Genomic DNA, 22095 nt, shown 5'->3' with positions numbered 1-22095 from the left:
TGTTTTTGCATTATCACTTTCAGGAGAATGGGCAATGATGAAAGGCATGGCTTTGGAGTTTATCGCTATCCAAATAATGACACATATACGGGAGAATGGTTTGCTGGCCAAAGGTTTGTTTTTTTGTTTTTTGTCTTACTGTTTCTTCAGTCTTACATTTTTATTTAGGCAAGTAGAAGACTCTGATATGTCTTTAGATTTATTATAGAAAATTCATAGCAATAAAATCTACAGCTCTCAATTTCTTACATGAATTAGAAAGACAGCATTCTAGAAAATATCTACCTCAGTACAATTCTATGGCATCTATGTCAGAAAACCAGATTTATGATAACTTATCAAGCCAGCCCTCCACAAGTTGACGTAGAAAAAGTTTTCACCATATAATTAGAGAAGGTAGAATTTGCACTCTGCTCTCATTATCAACAGAACATGGAGGAACACAGGAGATAGAATAGTAGGCTTGGATTCAGTGAACACATAACCAGGTTATGGTGACTGGTACTTTGACTCAGGGTGCTGAAATCTGAAGAGTGTTCACAGCACTTACCTTCAGCAATTTAAAATAACTGAGTTTAGAACCTAGGTAGCAAAAATAATTAGGTAACATAGGAAGCTATGACATGGAATGTGTTTTCTTTCCCCCACTTTATTGTTCCCCAGGTGAGCTTTCCTGCAATCCTTACATGGAGTGGAGCAGCATTACTTTGTTCTGGATTTTGTAAAACTTTCCGAGTGTAAAAATTCTAGTTATAGCTCTGAGTAGACCTTAATTCTAATTTCTCCTCTGATACTTAATTCTGTTTGACCAGAGATGAATCATTTAACCTCGTTCAACTTTAGTTTCCTCATCTGCAAAATGGGAATATCACTATATGCAATACCTATCTCACAGTGTTGTGAGCTTCAAAGAAATAAAGCACATAAATCATTTAGTAAAACTTAATGTGCTATATAAATATATAGCTATTGTCATAGAAGGTATTGTGTTGAATCCCAGAGAAGAATTACAGTCTTATACTCATTTCTAGAAAATGTGCACCTTCTCTGTGTGCCTTTTAGAGTGATATACAAAATTACTATAACCAACCACCATGTTTAGAAAGCCAAGTTTTGTTCCATGATTGGCTCCTCTGTCTAAGTACAGACTGAGGATTTTCCCCCTTTTTGACCAGTGTATGTGATAGAACTGGGCAACATATTTCCTGTTTTATAACTATGTAACTTCCTGTCTGGGATACCAACCCAAGTTACTGTCAGACTGAGTCCCCAGAGGAATGGCTATACCATATTCAAGGTGTTCTGTGGTTCCACACTCTTAAAACTCACCAGTGAGTTTGTCTACAATTATTCAGCCACAGGACACAGTTGGCTAAAAGCAAAGGCATTTACTTTGCTTGGTAAATAAGCAATGAAAGGTATAGTAATAAAACACCTTCTTCGTAAACTTGGATTATACCATCTGTCAAGGACACAAAGCATTAATTGAAAGAGTGGTATTCACATAGAGGTCAAAAGTAGAGAGGCACATACATAAGGAATATGAATACCCAGGAAGGTTGTATATTATTTACAAGTATATGCATTGTAAAAAAAAAAAAGCAACTAGCACCTCTGGTGCTGAGCCCTAAGAGCTGCTCATCCACTGTTGGTGTCCACCCGTGCCCCAGCTCTCACTTCCAAGAAGCTGTAGCATGTGATGTGCCGCGGCCACATTCCAGGAAACCTTCTCAGCAGATGGGCTATATCAGGTTGAGAGTAACAGTGAGCCTCAGATCCATAGGTGAGTTAGGGGGTGTCTATTCCAAGCAGTGAAGATGTCCCTCAGTAGAATGGTTGGATGAGAACAATTTGTTCCAAAAGGCCATGAAGGCAGCTGAAGCAGGAGCTCTTAGAGCTTGGTCAGACACCAAGGTCATCCACTGCATACTGGTCCATTGCTAATTGTCCTGACTTTGTCTTGCCACTGGACTTGGACTTGAATGACTCTGGAAGAGAGAGTGAGGCTGACAATTTTATGCAACTCTGCCTCACTTAAATCCAATTTATGTGTGAGTCAAGACATCACCCCATGATGTCATTGGTCCTCTTCAAAAGCAAAGAACAACTTGCATAAGTATATGAATTCTTTATATGTATAAGAATATATATATGTATATATTCCTTTTCAGTACTGTTTAAAAGAATGCCATACATTTTTTAGCTCTAGTTTCTCCAGCAATGTGTTAAATTCTATAATTTCCCTTTTGTTCATGTTTCTTTTAGATTTGTCCAAAACTAAGAATGAAATAAAAGTTTCCTGCTATTACTACATACATTTTCTTGTAATTCAGTTCTTTTTCTTTATAAATTTAGATCCTATAGCATTTAGAGAATATGAGTTTGCTATTGATTTGTTTTGATGTCTATGGCTCCTTTTGGCATAATGTTGTTTCTTTGTTTATTATTTATATGCTGGGAATTTTTGGTTTTGCCTTGTCTGATCATATAATTGCACCTAGAGCCACACAGAAGACTCTAGTTGAAGGAGTGCCATGTAACTTAGGAGACCGGGGTGCGGGGGCGGGGGTGGGGCAAAGGCAAAGCGGTTTGCCAGGAGAGACTTGCAGAGAAGCAAGAAAATTACTGAGCAGATCCCAGAGCACAAGCATGTTGTTCTCACTCTGTATCTCTTCCAGAACACGTGGGCTGGTTGTGGAGAGTTTTTGAGTGATGAACGCATTAGGGATTATGGATTAACCTTCTCTACTGCTAATTGATCAATTTATTATGTTGTTAGAGCTATTGGATTCTTAGTCTGTGGAGACCGTTGTAATTATTTTACCTCTTATACATAATAGGGCTAGGTAGTAGCTCAGTGGATAGAGTGCTGAGCTGGGGTCAGGAAGACATCTTCTTTTGTTCAAATCTGGCCTCAGACACTCCGCTTCACCCTGTTTGCCTCAGTGCCTCATCTGTAAAATGGGCTGGAAAAGGAAATGGCAAACCACTCTAGTATCTTTGCAAGAAAACCCTAAATGAGGTCATGAAGAGTTTGATATGCCTGAAAAAAAGACTGAACAACACATAATTCTTATTTGAATAGGTTTGAGATGTAGTAAGGATCAGAAAAAATGTCTTGTCCTCCATGTTGTTGGTGGAATGTCCCAGAAGTCCTACATAGGATATTACCCCAGGTGATTTCTCCAGGTGAACTCTACTTTTCTTCCTGCTGCCACATACTCTTGTTCTAATATGTAATTTTCTGGCTATGTGTGCCACCCCAAGTGTGTTACTCATATCTCCTTTGTACCCCTCTCCCTTTTAATTCTGTAGCTATTATCAAATCAACTCTATTGTTTTTCTGGAAAAGAGTGTGTCATTCTACTCCCTTATGCTCTGTTCACCAGTCCTGCACTGTTCTAAACCAAGATCTTCCTTCTTGGTCACCACTTCCCTGTATATACAGGCATATTTCATTTTATTGCACTTTGCTTTATTGTGCTCTGCAGATATTACATTTTTGGGTTTTTTGTCTGTTTGTTTGTTTGTTTTACAAATTAAAGGTTTGTGGCAAATTTGCCTCCAGCAAGTCTATTGGCATCATTTTTCCACCAACATGTGCTCACATCACATTTCGGCAATTTTCACAATATTTCAAACTTTTTCATTATTATTATATCTGTTATGGTGATCTGTGATCAGTGATCATTGATGTTACTCTTTTAATAGTTTTGGGGTACCATGAACCATGCCCAGATAAGACTGTGAACTTAATTGATAAATGTTTTGTATGTGCTGACTGCTCCACCTACCAGCCATTCATCCATCTCTCTCCCTTTCCTTGGGCCTCCCTATTCCCTGAGGCACAACACTATTGAAAAAATATTACATAAACTTAGCTGATAAAGCAGTGGCAGGGTTTGAGAGGATTGACTCCAATTTTGAAAGAAGTTCTACTTCTTTCTTTGTAGAAGATCTACGATGCTATCAAACAGCATTGCATGCTATAGAGAAATCTTTCGTGAAAGGAAGAGTCAAACTATGTGGCAAACTTGTCATCTTAATTTTTAAAATTACCCCAACCTTCAGTAACCACCACTCTGGTCAGTCAGCAGCCATCAACACTGAGGCAAAACCCTCTACCAGCAAAAAGATTACAACTCACTGAAGACAGAGATGATACTTGGCACGTTTAGCAATAAAGTATTTTTAATTAAGGTATATGCGTTATTTTTTAATACTATTGCACCCTTAATAGACTACTATATAGTATAAACATAACTTTTATGTACACTGGGAAACAAAAAAATTCATGACTCACTTTATCGCAATATTCACTTTATTGTAGTGGTCTAGAAGCCAGCCAGCAATATCTCCAAGGTATGCCTACATTGTATTCTCTTGTTAAAGTGTCATATTTACATCCGCAGTACTTAGCACAGAGCTTGGAATATATTAAATGCTTTAAAAATGGTTCTTCATGCACCAGCCCTGCAGTCAGGAGGACCTGAGTTCAAATCCTGGCTCAGACATAAAACACTCACTAGCTCTGTGACCCTGAGCAAGTCACTTACCCCCACTGCCTTGCCAAAAAAAAAAAAATGCCTCTTCATTCATTCATTCATTGCCATAGTGAACAGGAGAGCTGGGAGAAGTTTTACCTTTTGCTACAACTCTCTAAGAGGATCAAATCAAAGGACAAAAAAATGTATACTTAAATATCTGATTCATTGCATAAGGGCTCTCTTCTTTACTGATTCTGCAGGGCATTTGTCAACAGGGTCAGTTCCTCTACTTTAAACTTCTAAGCCCTTGCCATCCACTCACATCAATGAGTAGGCAGAGAAAGGGTTTCGGGGCAGCCAGCTTCCCTTTGTCAGTCTTCAGCCTTATTTTTAGTGGTGTTGCCCACTGAGCTGGGCATGTGTTTTTTCCCTAACAAGCAGTGTTGTGGAACTCACCTCTAAAGGCTGTGCCTCTTTTAGAACCATGCTAATTTTTAGGTCATAAGGAACAAGTTTGTAAGCCAATGAGATGTGAGGATGAGGATCTTTCAGGTAATACTGTTGTTCACTCGTTGCAAGTTCTTGCTGTCAAAGCACTCACAGTTTAACGGGGAAGCCAACACATATACAAGTCTGTACAAACAAGCTATGTACAGAATGAGTTGGAGATGATCAACAGAGGGAAGGCGCTAGAGTTAAGTGGAATCAGGAAGGAATTCCTGTAGAAGGTAAGATTTTAAATGGGACTTCAAGGAAACCAGGAGGCAGAATTTATTTAACATTTAATGGAAAGAGGACTAGATAGCATCATTATGAAATTTGCAGATCACACAAAGCCAGGTGAGAAAGCTAACCAAATAATAACAGAAGAATCTAAAAGAAATTCAAAAGGTTAGAATGTTAGGTCAAATTTAATAAGATGAAATCTATGTTAAGGACCTATGATTTATTTTGTGTAGAATGTCCTTTACTGATGCAGATTGTGAACTGTCTATAATTTAGCTCCTGAGGCTGAGAGGTTAAGAGATTTTTCTATGAGCATACAGCTAATAAATGTGTCAGAATTTGAATCTATGTCTTCCCGACACTAGGTCTAGGATGTAGTCCATTACATATGCTATTACTCATAGAATGAAATTTAATAGGGTTGAATGTAACACCTTACACTTGGTTAAAAAAAAAAACAACTTCATAAATACAAGATGAGGGAAATGTGACTATGTATTAATTCATCTAAAAAAGATCTAAGTTTTATTAGGCTTCAAGATCAGTAAGGATCTATGAAGTTTGTAAGTATCCATCAAAAGGGAAGTCCATCAGGTAATTCATAGTTTGGCTTGAATTTCAAGCTGAATGGACATCAGGCATTATCTAGTGCAACAGTGAAATAGGCAAATTCAGTATTAGGCCCCTTTGACAAAGGCATAGTGTCCAACACTAGGGAAGTGGTAGTTCTATTGCATTCTGTCCTCATCAAACCATATTTAAATTACAGCATTAAATTCTAGTTGTTACATTGTAGAATGGACATTGATAAACTGGAAAGATGACCAAAGGAGAGTGACCATCATGGTGAAATGATTTGAGGTCATACTATGTATGAAGATCATTTAAAAGAATTGGGGATATTTATACTACATAACAGAAGAACTGACAGTAACTGTCTTCAAGTCTACACGGTATTGTCATGTGCAAGAGAGGTTAGACATGTCTTCCTGGTCCTAGAGGGCACAATTCAGAATAATAAGTGAATGTTTCAAAGACAGCTTCAAGTCCTGATACAAGGAAAAGCTTCCTAAAAATTAGAGCTAACTAGAGGGAATAAGGGACACACTCTGGGATTTTGTAGAATGTATTCTTGTTTAGCTATAAATTGAACTAGATCTAGGTAGGCATCTTAAGGTCCCTTCCAGCTCTGAGATTCTATGAGCTTATAAGCATCCACCAAAGAGGAGGGCTATAATATATTTCATACTTCTGTTTTTTATTTAGAATTAGGAGAGACTTTAGACATTATCTAGTTCAACCCATTCACTTTGCAGATGAAAAATTGAGGCCCATAGGCTATCTCCTAATTGTACCTCAAAAGTAGAATCATGATCTCCACCAACCTTTGGAGCTTTAAATCTACAATGATAGGTCGTACAGTAAGTAGAAGCAGGGAAGTGAACCCAAATCATTTGACTCCTAATTCTCTGCTCTTTCCTCTACATCCTGCAATTTGGCTTTACCTTGATTTTCATCTTTTTCACCTGTGAAACTTTATTTCCTAATCAATTAAAAAAACTTTAATTTTAACCTATGTAAAATTTAAAGTATTCCTTCTCAAAACAGGCATGGGCAAGGAACTTACTTCTATGCTGAGACTGGCTCTAAGTATGTTGGTACTTGGGTAAATGGACAACAAGAGGGAACAGGAGAACTCATTCACCTGAAGCATAGATACCAGGGCAAGTTCATAGGAAAAAACGTAAGTAATTCAAAAAGTGCAGCTTTCTAATAAATGTAACTAAATATTATTATAAATACCTGTTGATGTGTAAAAGTTACAAAATAAAAATACTAAAATTGAAATTTTAAAAAATATGGTGGTACCCTGAGAAAGGACAGTACAGTGTGATGTATGAGAGCATTAAGATCCTCTGCCTCATTCATGAATCATTATCTTGCCACTTCTACTCTTATTATCAACAGAGGACTAGATTTAGGTGGAGTCAGACTGTGAGTATTCCAATAACATTTTTTCTCACATCCCTTTTCCTCCTACTTCATTGTACCTCTCCAAAAATATTAGTCAAATCTTTTAATTCCTTTTTTATAAATATATTCTTTCCTTAAAAATTTGGGAAATCAAATGTTTATTCTTCAGAAAAAAAAACTCTTGCACATTTATCATTGTGATGTTTAAAAAGTTTGAAAGACATCGTTTCTAAGCAATTGATCATTTTATTAATAATACTAACATATTACCAATAAAATAAGTCAGCGAACAAAGGGATTAGACTCATTGCTGCAAGAAACAGAAAAGGCACAAATTAAGAAGAGTAAGGTGTATAATAAATTAACCACCAATAAAATTTACAAAGAAAAATGGACAAGCAACCTGGAAGAGGTCATGATACAATGAATATGCAGTAAAAGATGAAAACCTTCAACGGGAATTTAAAAAAAAGACCACGTACAACGAATCCTCAACTTTCAAAGGGTTAATGTTACTAGAAAGCAGTGCAAAATTCAAAAACACAAGTATTGATACATTAAACCTATAGGAAGTAGGCATTAGGTTCCCACGACCACCAAAAAACTGTAATCTTTTGCTAGAGATTGCTGAAAAAACACTTTTCTGCATACAATTCTTTATAACAAAACATCAATTCTGACAATATACGCTTTTCCTAGCACAGTAACCATGAAATAATCCATAAAAATGCAGTACACAAAATAAAGGTAATATGCAAAACATTTTTTCTCACTACTTATTCCCTAGAATTCTGTGACCTTTTGTGTTAACATCAATAAAAAACCCCAACATTGATTTCAGACATTTACTTTTCATAACACATGAAATCTATAGTACCAAAAGCATGTATAGCAAATAAAATTCTTAAAACTAAAACTTTTTTTAACCTGAATCTTACCTTCTGCTACGTCAGATGGCGGTGTGAGGGTGTTGTTTTGAATGTTATACTGCTGTAAACCTCTCTACCTCGGCCACCGTCTGAAAACCAAAGAAGAGATCGGTTGGGCTTTAGTTGCTGCTGTTGGAAGATACCAAGGGTGAGGTCTCAACATCACCTCTGACACACTGTCTTTTGCAGCTGGTGGATGGCAATGGATATCATGAAGGATGAGCCAACTGTTTTTTAGAGGATATAACAGATTGTTGATTTGTTAACACAGAATTCTGGCATGAAGTTTATCAACCACCTTTATTTTCTCCCTAAGCTGCCTCACTGACTTTGCACACTTAGGCTTAGAGCCCAAAGGATTTGCACTGTGCTTTGGGAGCATAAATGCAATACAAAACTTAAGTTTCAAAGGCAAACAATGAAAATATGCAACGAATGCATGAGGAGTTCTTTACAACAACAGGGTGAACAAGACCATTGAAGTGCCTAGTAGGATACCAGCCACCCCACAGACTTGTGCACAGTGTGCCTCTCATTTTTTTCTTTGCTGCACATAGCTGTCAATGTGCAGGCTGCAACATGAAAGTGAAAATGAGGTTACTAATAAAATTATGTGAATGTTTGAAGTCCCCAAAGTTAAACGCATGAAAGCTGAGGATTGACTACTTTGTGGGGTTCCCCCGAAATAATGGAACAATGGCAAGAAATCCTATAATGAATCAAGATAGAAAAACACAAATTTAAAAGAAGAAATAAGAATTAAATTAGTGCAGAAAATAAAGCTATGAAAGAAAAAATAAGATAAATAAGAAATTTGGAATACATCACAGAAAATCTCTTCAAAATTATATGTAGGATCCAAAAAAAAGAATGACAGATTTGAAATTTGAAACTACAGGAATGGGGGGAAATTGAACAAAATGAAAAGATATCAAGGAAAAATGTGATCTCCATAGCTAGCCAGAGAAACTGACTTTGAAGGTAGAGATATTTTGTGAATAATGTATAGAGATAAAGATCATGGGTCTCTCAGATAAATACAATAAATATCATAAATATCACACTGCAAGAAATAATTCATGAAAGCTGCTCATAAATATGAGAAATGGGGGACAAGTATAAATTAATAATCCATAGATTACTAAAAGGACAAACTACACTCATTTGCTATTGTTCTTTCTTTTATCCTTCAACTTCCTTAAAATTGAGCAGCCTCAAGCACTCTACGAATACTTGATCTGGTCTAGCTACTCTACCATCTTTGTTTTCTTTAGTGTTATTGGTAATATCTCATAATATAATAGCTAACACTTGTATAGTGCTTTAAAGTTTGCAAAGTACTTTACATGTGTTATCTCATTTGATTACATCAGGACTGTGATATTAGAGTTTAAATGTTGCATCTCCATTGTTACTGAGAAAAAATGTTGATGGACAGACTGACACATCTTTTATGCTTTTTTATATATTTTCCTGCCTAGTTTCATTTTTAAGTGCTTTTGGCGTGATATGGCCTAACTGGATCTCATGAGAACTCAGTTAATATTTTTTGCAGATAATTTTGTCAAATTCTTTCTATAACTTACAAAATAAGTAGAGAAAAATTAAGTATATTGAGTGGTAGCATTAATATAACATTTAACAAATACAAGTAGAGTATGTTCTATAGTAATTCCCCCCAGACAAATATTTCATTTTATTCTCATAATAATCTTGGGAGTTAAGTTTATTATTATCCTCATAATGTATAATGAAGGATACTTATATATCACTTATTCTACTACAGTCTTCAAGTGTCTTAAAATGCAGATTTAGCATTTTGTAAGTTTTTCCTTTTTCTTTAGATATCATGTACTTTAATGCAATATACAGAAAACTTAATTAATTTAGAACCTTTTAAGTCTGGAAATCATGGAAGCTCGATCAAGGGATGAACTGAAACTTTACATTCCATTAATTATAAAAAGAATTTGCTAAGAAAATTAATGGCGTCAAGATTACTTGGGAAATACTTAGCTGCCTTGATAAAGCAGTTTTTTGAGATACTCTTAAAATCAATGTAAATTAGGCTTCACTAAGCTTTGCTTTGTAATAATCACTAATTTATAAAAATAACCTATGACTTACATTGTTCCTCCCTTAATTTTTCCATATTGTATAGGTGGTGGTATGGTATGCTCTAGGAGAGGCATTGTGATATAATGGATAAAGGGTCAGCCTTGTAATTGGGATGATGACTTGAGCTCAAGTTTTATCCTTACACAGACTGGGCAAGTTATTTAACCTCATGGTGTCCCAGGCATCTAAGACTAAGAGTTACAGACAATATATCGATCTGCATTAATGGAGAGAGTTTCAACACATATGAACTCACAGGTCTGGGGAGGAAATTATTATAAAGCATACTCCACCTGTATTATAAATTGAACCATCACAGTTTGAGGTAACATTTTGTTTCTTTTATGCATAGCCAGTGGGCCCCGGGAAATATATTTTTGATATTGGATGTGAGCAGCATGGTACATATGAACTTAAGGAAATGGTAAGTTGTATAATAGAGTATAATTAGCATATCTGTAGGTAATATGGCTTATCTACTTATATTGCTACTATGAAGTTAGAAGTAGTGTGATTTAAAAACTTAAACAACTAGGAAATAGCCTACTTTTTGTTTTATTTGTGTTTGTAAATAGAAAATCAAAATATTGATCACATTTGTAAATTGGGTTCTGTCATACTTAGTGCTTATTGTTAAAGTCTAAACTTTATTGCATGTCATAATCAAGCAGTTAATATTTAGAAAGAAAACTTTGGATATTAAATCTTTAAAGATTCAAGTGAATGTTTCAATGTTACTATGACAACATGACTGTCCTATAATTGACATTATTCATTTCAAGAGTATGGATGATGTCATATGAAAACATCCTTTATTGTATTTTTTTTCAATTATATAATTTATTGATTTATCAACAATCACTTCCATATGCTTTTGAGTTGAAAATTTTTCTCCCCCTTCCTCCCCCCCACCCTCCCCAAGACAGCGCACAATCTGATATAGGCTTTACATTTACATACCCATTAAACATATTTTCACATTATGAAGTTGTAAGTAAAAATTAAAACCAATAGGAGGAACCATCAGAAAGATGAAACAAAACTCAACAGAAGGTAAAAATAAGCGAGAGCGATTCGACCTCCATAGTTCTTTCTTTGGATGTGGACAGCATTTTCCATCCTGAGGCCTCTGGGGATGTCTTAGATCCTCGTGATGCTGAGAAGAGTTCAGTTTAAAAATCATAGTCATTGCATAACATAGCTGTTATTGTGTACAAAGTCCTCTTGGTTCTGCTCACTTCACTCAGCATCAGACCATATAAGTCTTTCCAGGTTTTTCTGAAGACAGCCTGTTCATCATTTCTTGTAGCACAACAGTATTCCATCACATTCATATACCACAACTTGCTCAGCCATTCCCCAATTGATGGGCATCCTCTCAATTTCCAATTCTTTACCACAACAAAAAGAGCTGCTATGAATATTTTTGTACATGTGGGTCCTTTTCCCATTTGTTTGATCTCTTTGGGATATAGCCCTAGAAGTGCTATTGCTGGATCAAAGGGTATGCACATTTTTGTAGCCCTTTGGGCATAGTTCCAAATTGTTCTCCAAAATGGTTGGATCATTTCACAACTCCACCAACAATGTATTAGTGTTCCAATTTCCCCACATCTTCTCCAACATTTATCATTTTCCTGTTTTGTCATGTTGGCCAATCTGATAGGTGTGATGTGGTACCTCAGAGTTGTTTTGATTTGCATTTCTCTAATCAAACGATTTAGAGCATTTTTTCATATGACTATAGATGGCTTTAATTTCTTCATCTGAGAACTGTCTGTTCATATCCTTTGACCATTTATCAATTGGGGAATGGCTTGTGTTCTTATAAATTTGTCTTAATTCTCTATATATTTTAGAAATGAGGCCTTTATCAGAGAGACTGGTTGTAAAAATTCTTTCCCAATTTTCTACCTTCCTTCTAATCTTAGTTGCATTGGCTTTGTTTGTGCAAAAACTTTTCAATTTAATGTAATCAAAATTATCCATTTTGCTTTTCATAATGTTCTCTATCTCCTGTTTGGTCATGAATTCTTCTGTTCTCCATAGATCTGATAGGTAAACTATTCCTTGTTCTCCCAGTTTACTTATGGTATCAGCCTTTATATCTAAGTCATGAACCCATTTTGACTTTATTTTGGTATATGGTGTGAGATTGGGTCTATGCCTAGTTTCTGCCATACTCTTTTCCAGTTTTCCCAGCAGTTTTTTTTCAAAGAGTGGGTTCTTATCCCAGAAGCTGGGTCTTTGGTTTTCAAATAATAGATTACTATAGTCATTGACTACTGTGCTTGCATATTTAACCTATTCCACTGATCCACCTCCCTATTTCTTAGCCAGTACCAAGCAGTTTTGATGATTGCTGCTTTATAATACAATTTAAGATCTGGAATTGCTAGGCCACCTTCCCCTGCATTTCCTTTCATTAGTTCTTTTAATATTCTGGACCTTGTTTTTCCAAATGAATCTTGTTATTATTTTTTCTAACTCTATAAAATAATTTTTGGTAGTTTGATTGGTATGGCACTGAATAAGTAAATTAGCTTAGGTAGGATTGTCATTTTTATTATATTAGCTCGGCCTACCCATGAGCAACTGATGTTTTTCCAATTATTTAGATCTGATTTTATTTGTGTGAAAAGTGTTTTGTAATTGTGTTCATAGAGTTCCTGGGTTTATTTCGGGAGGTAGACTCCTAAATATTTTATAACATCTACAATTAGTTTAAATGGGATTTCTCTTTCTATCTCTTGCTCTTGGGATTTGTTGGTAAAATGCTGATGATTTATGTGGGTTTATTTTATAGCCTGCAACTTTGCTAAAGTTGTTTATTATTTCAAGTAGTTTTTTACTTGATCTCTAGGATTCTCTAAGTATATCATCATGTCATCTGCAAAGAGTGATAGCTTTGTTTCTTCTTTGCCTGTTCTAATGCCTTCAATTTCTCTTTCTTCTCTTATTGCTAAAGCTAAGGTTTCCAGTACAATATTGAATAACAGTGGTGATAATGGACATCCTTGTTTCACCCCTGATCTTATTGGAAATGCTTCTAGCCTGTCTCCATTACATATAATGCTTGCTGAAGGTTTTAGATATATGCTATTTATTATTTTAAGGAAGACTCCACTTCTACCTATGCTTTCTAGTGTTTTTAGTAGGAATGGATGTTGCATTTTATCAAAAGCTTTTTCTGCATCTATTGAGATGATCATATGGTTATTGTATTTTTTTATAACATTAAACATTAACCAGACTGAAGTGCTTCTTTGCCTTCCAGAATAACATATACCAAGCCTTCTACTCCTTTAACATGGAAGCTGCTAAATCTTGTATGATCCTGACTGTGGCTCTACAATATTTGAATTGTTTCTTTCTGGCTGTTTGAAGTATTTTCCCTTTGACCTGGGAGCTCTGGAATTTAGTTGTAATATTCCTGCGAGTTTTCATTTGGGAATCTGTTTCAGGAGGTAATTGGTGGATTCTTTCAATTTCTATTTTACCTTATGGTTCTAGGACCTTAGGGCAGTTTTCCTTAACTTTTTTGAAAGATGACATCTAGGCTCTTTTTTTGACTATAGCTTTCAAGTAGTCCAATAATTTTAAAATTATCTCTCCTGGATCTATATTCTAGGCCAGTTGTTTTTCCAATGAGATATTTCACATTGTCTTCTATATTTTCATTCTTTTGGTTTTGTTTGATTGTTTCTTGATTTCTCATAAAATCATTAGCTCCTATTTGCTTCATTCCAATTTTTAAGGAATTATTTTCTTCAGTGAGCTTTTTTGTACCTCCTTTTCCATTTGGCCAATTCTACTTTTTAAGGATTTTTCTTTTCTTCAGTGAATTTTTGTGCCTCTTTTTTCATTTGGCCAGTACTGCTTTTTAAGGCATTCTTCTCCTCATTGGCTTTTTAGACCTCTTTTACCATTTGACCTAGTCTGTGTTACTTTCTTCAATATTTTTTTGTGTATCCTTTACCAAGCTGTTGACTTGTTTTTCAATATTTTCTTGCATCACTCTCATTTCTCTTCCCAATTTTTCTTCTACCACTCTCACATGATTTTCAGAACCCTTTTTGGGGGCTCTTTCATGGCCCGAGACTAATTCATATTTTTCTTGGAGGCTTTGAATGTAGGAGCTTTGATTTGGTTTCTTCTGAGTGTGTATTTTGATCTTCCCTGTCACTGTAGTAACTTTCTATGGTCAGAATTTTTTCTGTCGTTTGTTCATTTTCCCAGGCTATTACTTGACTTTTAACTGTTTGTTAAAGTAGGGCTCTACTTCCAGGGTGGAGGATACACTGTCCCAAGCTTTAGGGGTTTTTTGCAGCTGTTTTCAGAAATACTTCTAGGGAATTGTAAGTTTTCAGTTCTTCCAAGGTGGAATGATCTAAGGAGAGGTGTTTACTCCTCTCCTGGCCAGTGTTCTGGTCTGTGAGAGACAACAAGCACTCTTTTTTCCCTGGAACTGTGAGGAGTGTTCCCACTCCATTGTGGCCATAAGCTCTAACATGCTAGTGCTCCTCCTCACCCTGGGACTACCCCCCAGGACTGCAACCCTGATCTAAGTAGGGGTCCTACAACAAAGTCCTGCCTCACTGCTAGCAAAGGGACCCCCTGTAATCTCCTTATGACCAGTTGTTTGACCCTCTGTGGGCTGAGAGCTCCAGAAGCAGTTACTGCTGCTGCTGATTCAGGGGCTCCCAAGGCCTGCTCCTGGTTTGCTGAGGCCAGAGCTATACTGGTGCAGCCTGCGCTGGACTCATTCCACTCTCACCCGGGTGCAACAGACCTTTCCTGATGACTTTCTAATGTCTTTGGCATCTGTGGACTCAGAGGTCTGGAAAATGCCACTGCTGCACTGATTCAACTGCCCTGAGACCTGCTACTAGTTTGCTGGAGCCCAGATTGCACTGGCACGGCCTCCACTGGACTCTACTCCTCTCTTAACCCAGTGCAACAGATCTTTCCTGCCAACCTTCTAAGTTATCTTGAGCTGGAAAATTGTTTCACTTCATCTTTTTGTGGGTTCTGCCACTCTAGAATTTGTTTAGAGTCATTATTTAAAGGTATTCGGAGGGGTTTGTGGGAGAGCTCAGGAGACTACCTGCTTTTATTCTGCCATCTTTGCTCAAACGAATTATTTTCTTCAGTGAGTTTTTGTACCTCTTTTTTTTTTCTTCATTTGGCCAATTCTGTTTTTTTAAGGAGTTCTCTTCAATGGATTTTTGTGCTTGTTTTATCATTTGGTCAATTCTGTTCTTTAAGGAGTTATTTTCTTGAGCATTCTTTGTGCCTCTTTTACTAAGCTGTTCTTTTTTTCATAATTTTCTTGCATCATTCTCATTTCTTTTCCCAATTTCTCCTCTACTACTTTCACATCTTTCTTGAATTCTTCCTGGAATTCTTGCAGGGCTTGGGTCCAATTAGCATTTTTCTTTGAGGCTTTTCTTATAGCTGCTTTCACACTATCTTCTTTGATTTTATGTGTTGGTCTTCCCTGCCACCCTTGTAGCTTTTTATGCTCAAAGTTTTTATGTTGTTTGCTCATTTTTCTAGCCTATTCTTAACTTTGAACTAAGTTGGACTCTGCTCTCATCTTGGGGTGGGGAGGCACTATCCCAAGTCAGGCTTTTTTTTTTAAAGCAATTGGGGTTAAGTGACTTGCCCAGGATCACACAGCTAGTAAGTGTCAAGTGTTTGGTCTGAGGCTGGATTTGAACTCAGGTCTCCTCATGACTTCAGGGTCAGTGCTCTATCCACTGTACCACCTAGTTGTCCTTTTTAAAAAATTTCTTTTTCTTTTTCTTTTTAGGCAATTGGGGTTAAATGACTTGCCCAGGGTCACACAGCTAGTAAGTGTCAAGTGTTTGATCTGAGGTCGGATTTGAACTCAGGTCCTCCTGACTTCAGGGCTGGTGCTCTATCTACTGAGCCACCTCAATGCCCTTCAGGCTTTTTCATGCTACTATTTTCAGAGCTAGTTCTGAGGGTCTGCAAGTTTTTGGTGTTTCTAAGGTAGTGTGATCCTGGGAAAGGTGGTGTTCTCCTGGTCTACACTCTGATCTATACCCAAGAAGGGCCCTTGGTTCCTTTCAGCTGTAAGCACTAGCACTCCTCTTTGCTTTGGCACTGTGAACAGGGCCCCTGCTCCCTTGTGGCTAACTACCACCTCTCCCCTCTGCCCTGGAACTACAACCCAGAACTGTGAATCATGACTGTGAATGGGCACTAGAGTTGCCAATCAACACTAGCTATAGCCAGCGCCAGCAAAGGATCCCCCTGTAATCTCTTTCTCAACGGTTGTGTCCCCCCTTATCATCTCTGGGCTGAGAGCTCTCAAAGTTGCTGCTGCTGCCGCTGTTACCAGTCACATGTGTAGGCTCTCACCAGGCCTCCACCCTGGTGCCACAGGTTTCTTCTGCTCATCTCTTAAGTTTTCTTAGGCCAGAAGAATGTCTCACCCAACCTTTTGTTAGCTCTGCAACTCCAAAATCTGATTTGAGGCTTTATTTTAAAGTCATATGGAGGGGAATGTTGGGAGAGTTCAGCTGGGTGGCTCCACCATCTTGGCTCCACTCTGATCTTCAAATTATTAATGATCTCTTTGCCTTCATATTTTCATATTGTCAATATGAAAGATTTTTTAAAAAATCAAACAGAAATATTCTTCCCCAACATCCACACATATATTCATGTCCTGACCTAGCCCTAGTCACCTAAAAATTAATTTTATTATTATCTAAAAGTATTTAATTTTATGCGATTTGCTTTCCTTAGGGTTCTTTTGAAGGACTAATATTGGGTTCTGCCTTTTTATTGAAAATTTAAGAGGGGCTTATCATTTGTTTATGAAATGAAGGCTCATCTTTGCAGAATATGTTATTTTGGGGCTATCCATCTATTTCTTATTGGAACAACATATTCTAATTTTTCCTTTGATTTCTTGTAAACACAAAATAATCCTATACTACTCTGATTGTTTTGCCTTGGAATCTGAATGCTTATTTTCTTTACCACCTACATGATTTGTTCTTTGGTACCGTAGAGCCGAAATCTGACTACGTAGTTTCTTGGTCAGTTAAGTTTGTTGTTTTTTGGTTTTTTCTGTTGGTGCTCCAAGCAATTTCACCCCAAACTTTGCCATGTGCTTCTAATATTTCTGAGCAATTTGAGGGTGATTTCTTGAGACATCACATTCTGGTTCTCTTTTTCAACCTAGCTATGATTCTTAGATGATCTCTTTTCATCCTATCTTCAAGGTCAGTGTTTTTGTTTTATTGAATCCTCATATTCTTTTTTAAATTTTTTTCAGGTTTTTAAAAATTTATTTTTAGTTTTCAACATTCATTTCCACAAGATTTTGGGTTCCAAATTTTCTCCCCATCTCATCCCTCCCCCACCCCAAGATGGCATGCATTCTGTATACCCCTTCCCTTAATCTACCCTCCTTTCTATCTCACGCCCCCTTCTCTTATCCTCTTCCTCTTCTATTTTCCTGTAAGGCAGGATAGATTTCTTTTTCTTTTCTTTTTTTTTTAGGCAATTGGGGTTAAGTGACTTGCCCAGGGTCACACAGCTAGTAAGTGTCAAGTGTTTGGTCTGAGGCCAGATTTGAACTCAGGTACTCCTGACTTCAGGGCCGGTGCTCCATTCACTGAGCCACCTAGCTGCTCCTGCAGGATAGATTTCTATACCCCATTTCCTGTATTTCTTATTTCCCAGTTGCATGTGAAAACAAATTTTTTTAACATGTGTTTTTAAAATTTTGGGTTCCACATTTTCTCCCTTCCTTCCTCTCTACCCACCCTCATTGAAAAGGCAAGCACCTTGATACAGGTTATAGATGTGTAGTCATGCAAAACACTTCTATAGTAGTCATGTTGTAAAAAACTAAGTATATTTCTCTTCATCCTATCCCGCCCCCATTTATTCTATTCTCTCTTTTGACCCTGTCCCTCCTCAGAAGTGTTTACTTCTGACTACCCTCCCCTAATCTGCCCTCCCCTCTATCATCTCCCTGCTCTCTTGTCCCCTTCTCCCTCTATTTTCCTGTAGGGTAAGATAGATTTCCATATCCAATTGAGTGTGTATATTATTCCCTCTAAGCCAAATCTGATGAGAGTAAGATTCACTCATTCCCTCTCACCTTCTCTCGTTTCCCCTCCACTGTAAAAGCCTTTTCTTGTCTGTTTTATGTGAGATAATTTACCCCATTCTATCTCTCCCTTTCTCCTCTCAGTATAGTCCTCTCTCACCCCTTAATTTTGTTTTCCAGCTATCACCCCTTCATCTTCAACTCATCCTCTGCCATCTATCTATGTATCTATCTATCTATCTATCTATACATACATACATATAATTTTTACCGTCCAACTACCCTAATACTGACAAAGGTCACATGAGTTACAAATATCATCTTTCCATGCAGGAATGTAAACAGTTCAACCTTAATAAGTCTCTTATGATTTCTCTTTCCTGTTTACCTCTTCATGTTCCACTTGAGTCCTGTATTTGAAAGTCAAATTTTCTATTCAGCTCTGGTCTTTTCATCAAGAATGCTTGAAAGTCCCCTATTTCACTGAATGACCATTTTTTCCACTGAAGGATTATACTCAGTTTTGCTGGGTAGGTGATTCTTGGTTGCAATCGTATCTCCTTTGCCCTTTGGAATATTATATTCCATGCCCTCCCATCCCTTAGTGTAGAAGCTGCTAAATCTTGTGTTATCCTGATTGTGTTTCCACAATACTTGAATTGTTTCTTTCTGGCAGCTTGTAATATTTTCTCCTTGACCTGGGAACTCTGGAATTTGGCTACAATATTCCTAGGAGTTTTCCTTTGGGGATCTCTTTCAGGAGGTGATTGATGGAGTCTTTCAATTTCTATTTTGCCCTCTGGTTCTAAAACATCAGGACAGTTTTCCTCAATAATTTCTTAAAAGATGATGTCATGGCTTTCAGATAGTCCAATAATTTTTAAATTCTCTCTCCTGGATCTATTTTCCAGGTCAGTTGTTTTTCCAATGAGATATTTCACATTTCTATTTTTCATTCTTTTGGATTTATTTTACAGTTTCTTAATTTCTCATAAACTCACTAGCTTCCAATTGCTCTATTCTAATTTTTAAGGAAGTATTTTCTTCAGTAAGCTTTTGGACTTCCTTTTCCATTTGGCCAATTTTGTTTTTTAGGGCACTCTTGTCCTCATTGGCTTTTTGGACCTCTTTTGCCATTTGGGTTAGGCTATTTTTTAAGGTGTTATTTTCTTCAATTTTTTTGGGGTCTCCTTTAGCAAGCTGTTGACTTGTTTTTCATGATTTTCTTGCATCACTCTGAGTTTTTCCTCTACTTCTCTTACTTCTCAAAATCTATTTTGAGCTATTCCATGGCCTGGGACCAATTTATATTTTTCTTGGAGGCTTGGGATGCAGGAGCTTTGCCTTTGTTGTCTTCTTCTGGTTGTATCTTTTAATCTTCTTTGTCACCAATGTCAGATTCTATGGTCTGACTCTTTTTGCACTGCTTGCTCATGATCTCAGCCAATTACTTGTGTTATAAACGCTTTGTTAAGGTAGGGGTCTGCTTTCAGTGTGGAGAATGTACTGTCCCAAGCTTCAGGAATTTTGTGCAGCTGTTTTCAGAGATACTTCTAGGGACCTGTAAATTTTCAGTCCTTACAAGGTGCTATGATCAAGGGAGAGTGTTTACTCCTTTCTTGGCCTGTGCTCTGGTCTGTGAGTGACCACAAGCACTCTTCTCTGTCTTGGAACTGTGAGGAGGATTTCTTATTCACTGCCACTACAAGCTCCACCATGGCAGTACTCCTTCTTGCACCACGACCACCACCTAGAACTGTGACCCAGATCTAAACATGGGCAAAGCAAGAGAATCCTGCACCAGCAGAGAGATCCCTGCAATCCCCCTCTGATCAGCCACTCCATTTCCCCTCAGTCTGTAGGCCAAAGCTCATGAAGCAGCCATAGCCCCGGGACCAAGATCAGGGACTGGAGCTTGGACTAAGCTTCTCTCTCACCACAGTCACAGACCTTTCCCACTGACCTTCTAACTTGTCTCTAGCGTTCATGGGTTGAGAAGTCTGGAAACAGCCACAGCTGCCTGTGATTCAGTCCTCTGAGGTCTGCTCCAGGTTTGCCAAACTGCGCTCTTCTCCCCAACTTGCGTGATATACCTTTCTGATCAACCATCCAGGCTGTCTTGGGCTATAAATTTGTTTCACTCTGTCTTTCTGTAGGTTCTGCTGCTTTAGAATTTGTTTAGAGCCATTTTTTATAGGTATTTGGAGGGGTTTGGGGTAGAGCTCAAGAAAGTCAGTGCTTTTACTCCACTATCTTAGAAGTTATCCCGAATTCTCATAATCATACAAACTTATTTTTCTTGGTTTTTCCCATAATTGTTTATACTATCTGTGAATTTTTAATTTCCAATTCTATTGTTTTCTTCCTTTTTTTTTTTAACAAAATAATATAGAGAATTAGTATTTTTTGGTTCTATGTTCTATATTTCTTGGATATACTTGCTAATTTCTTTCTTTCTTTCTTTCTTTCTTTCTTTCTTCTTTCTTTCTTTTTTTCTTTTTTTTTTTTGACTCGGCAATGGGGTTGTGACTTGCCCAGGGTCACACAGCTAGTAGGTGTTATGTGTCTGAGGCTGGATTTGAACTCAGGTCCTACTGACTCCAGGGTCACTGCTCTATCCACTGTGCCACATAGCTGCCCCTGATTTATTTCTTAAGTGCTCTAATTTTTGTATTTGTTTTGTTGATATCTTCCCTTATTTCTTTGTTCACTCTTCCATTCCATTTTGTAGGTTCATCAAATTGCTCCATTATTATTTCAATGGACTTGTGGATTTTGTTGTGTAATCTTCATCTTCTCTTGGATATTTTTTCATAGAGATTACTTTGTCAATCTCAATAAGTGACCATTAAAGAAGTCCTAGATTGCTTTTATAGTTAAGGTGTTCTTAACCTTTTTTTTGCATCATGGAGCCATTTGGCAGTCTTGAGAAATCTATCAATCCCTTCCTATAATAATGTTTTTAAAATGCATAAAATAAAACACATGGGATTGCAAAAGAAACTAAATATATTAGAATATCATTATTAAATATTTTTTTAATGTTAATGAACCAAAAATTTAGATCCCCTTCCCTAGAGCATTTATGGGCTTAACATAACTAATACAGTGTTAACTATAAGCAGAAGCATCAGGAGAACCTCACCATCAATAAGAAATGCCTTTCCAATGGGGCTTTGTAAAGCACATACTCCATGGCACTAGAAAACAGATATGGTGAGCATATGCCTGTTTTAGGCTTTGATTGAGGCTGATACTCTGAGTGTTGTAAAAATTGTTATATACATACATATATACATACATACATACATACATACATACACACATACATAATAATTAAACTCAAGAATTTTAAAGAATTTTTTTAAAGTGAAACACACGTGCATATGTGTGTGTCCTTTTTCCTCTTTCTTTGAACTCTCTGAGATACACATTTAGTAGTGGTATCACTGGGTCTAAAGGCATGCATAGTTTAATAGCTTTTGGGCCACAGTTCCACATTACTTTACAAAATAGCTGAACCAGTTTAGAGCTCCACCAACAGTGCATTAAAATACTTGTTTTCCCCCAGTCCCTCCAGTATTTGTCATTTTCTTTTTTTGTCCATTTAGCCAAAATGTGTGACATGACTAATTTAATTTAATGTGTGTGTATATATACGTGTGTGTATGTGCATGCATATATACATATGTGCACACATACATATACATACATAAAACATAAATACACATAGTGTATTGTATGGGGTGTGTTCAGGAAAGAC

The 22095-nt window shown here is 36.9% G+C and overlaps 1 protein-coding gene across 1 annotated transcript in view; it reads left to right on the top strand.

Moving 5' to 3' along the window:
* LOC110212846 (radial spoke head 1 homolog) overlaps positions 1-22095 on the top strand; it is a 45312-nt gene that overhangs the window by 15559 nt on the left and 7658 nt on the right. The window contains 4 exon segments of the mRNA XM_078146312.1: positions 24-29; positions 32-113; positions 6822-6957; positions 10587-10658. Of these exon segments, the coding sequence (XP_078002438.1) occupies positions 24-29; positions 32-113; positions 6822-6957; positions 10587-10658 (296 nt within the window).

Source organism: Phascolarctos cinereus, unplaced genomic scaffold (genome assembly GCF_003287225.1).
Source record: "Phascolarctos cinereus isolate Bilbo 61053 unplaced genomic scaffold, phaCin_HiC Scaffold_726;HRSCAF=1367, whole genome shotgun sequence".
Lineage (NCBI taxonomy): Eukaryota > Metazoa > Chordata > Mammalia > Diprotodontia > Phascolarctidae > Phascolarctos > Phascolarctos cinereus.
This window is presented reverse-complemented; position numbering and strand designations above follow the sequence as displayed.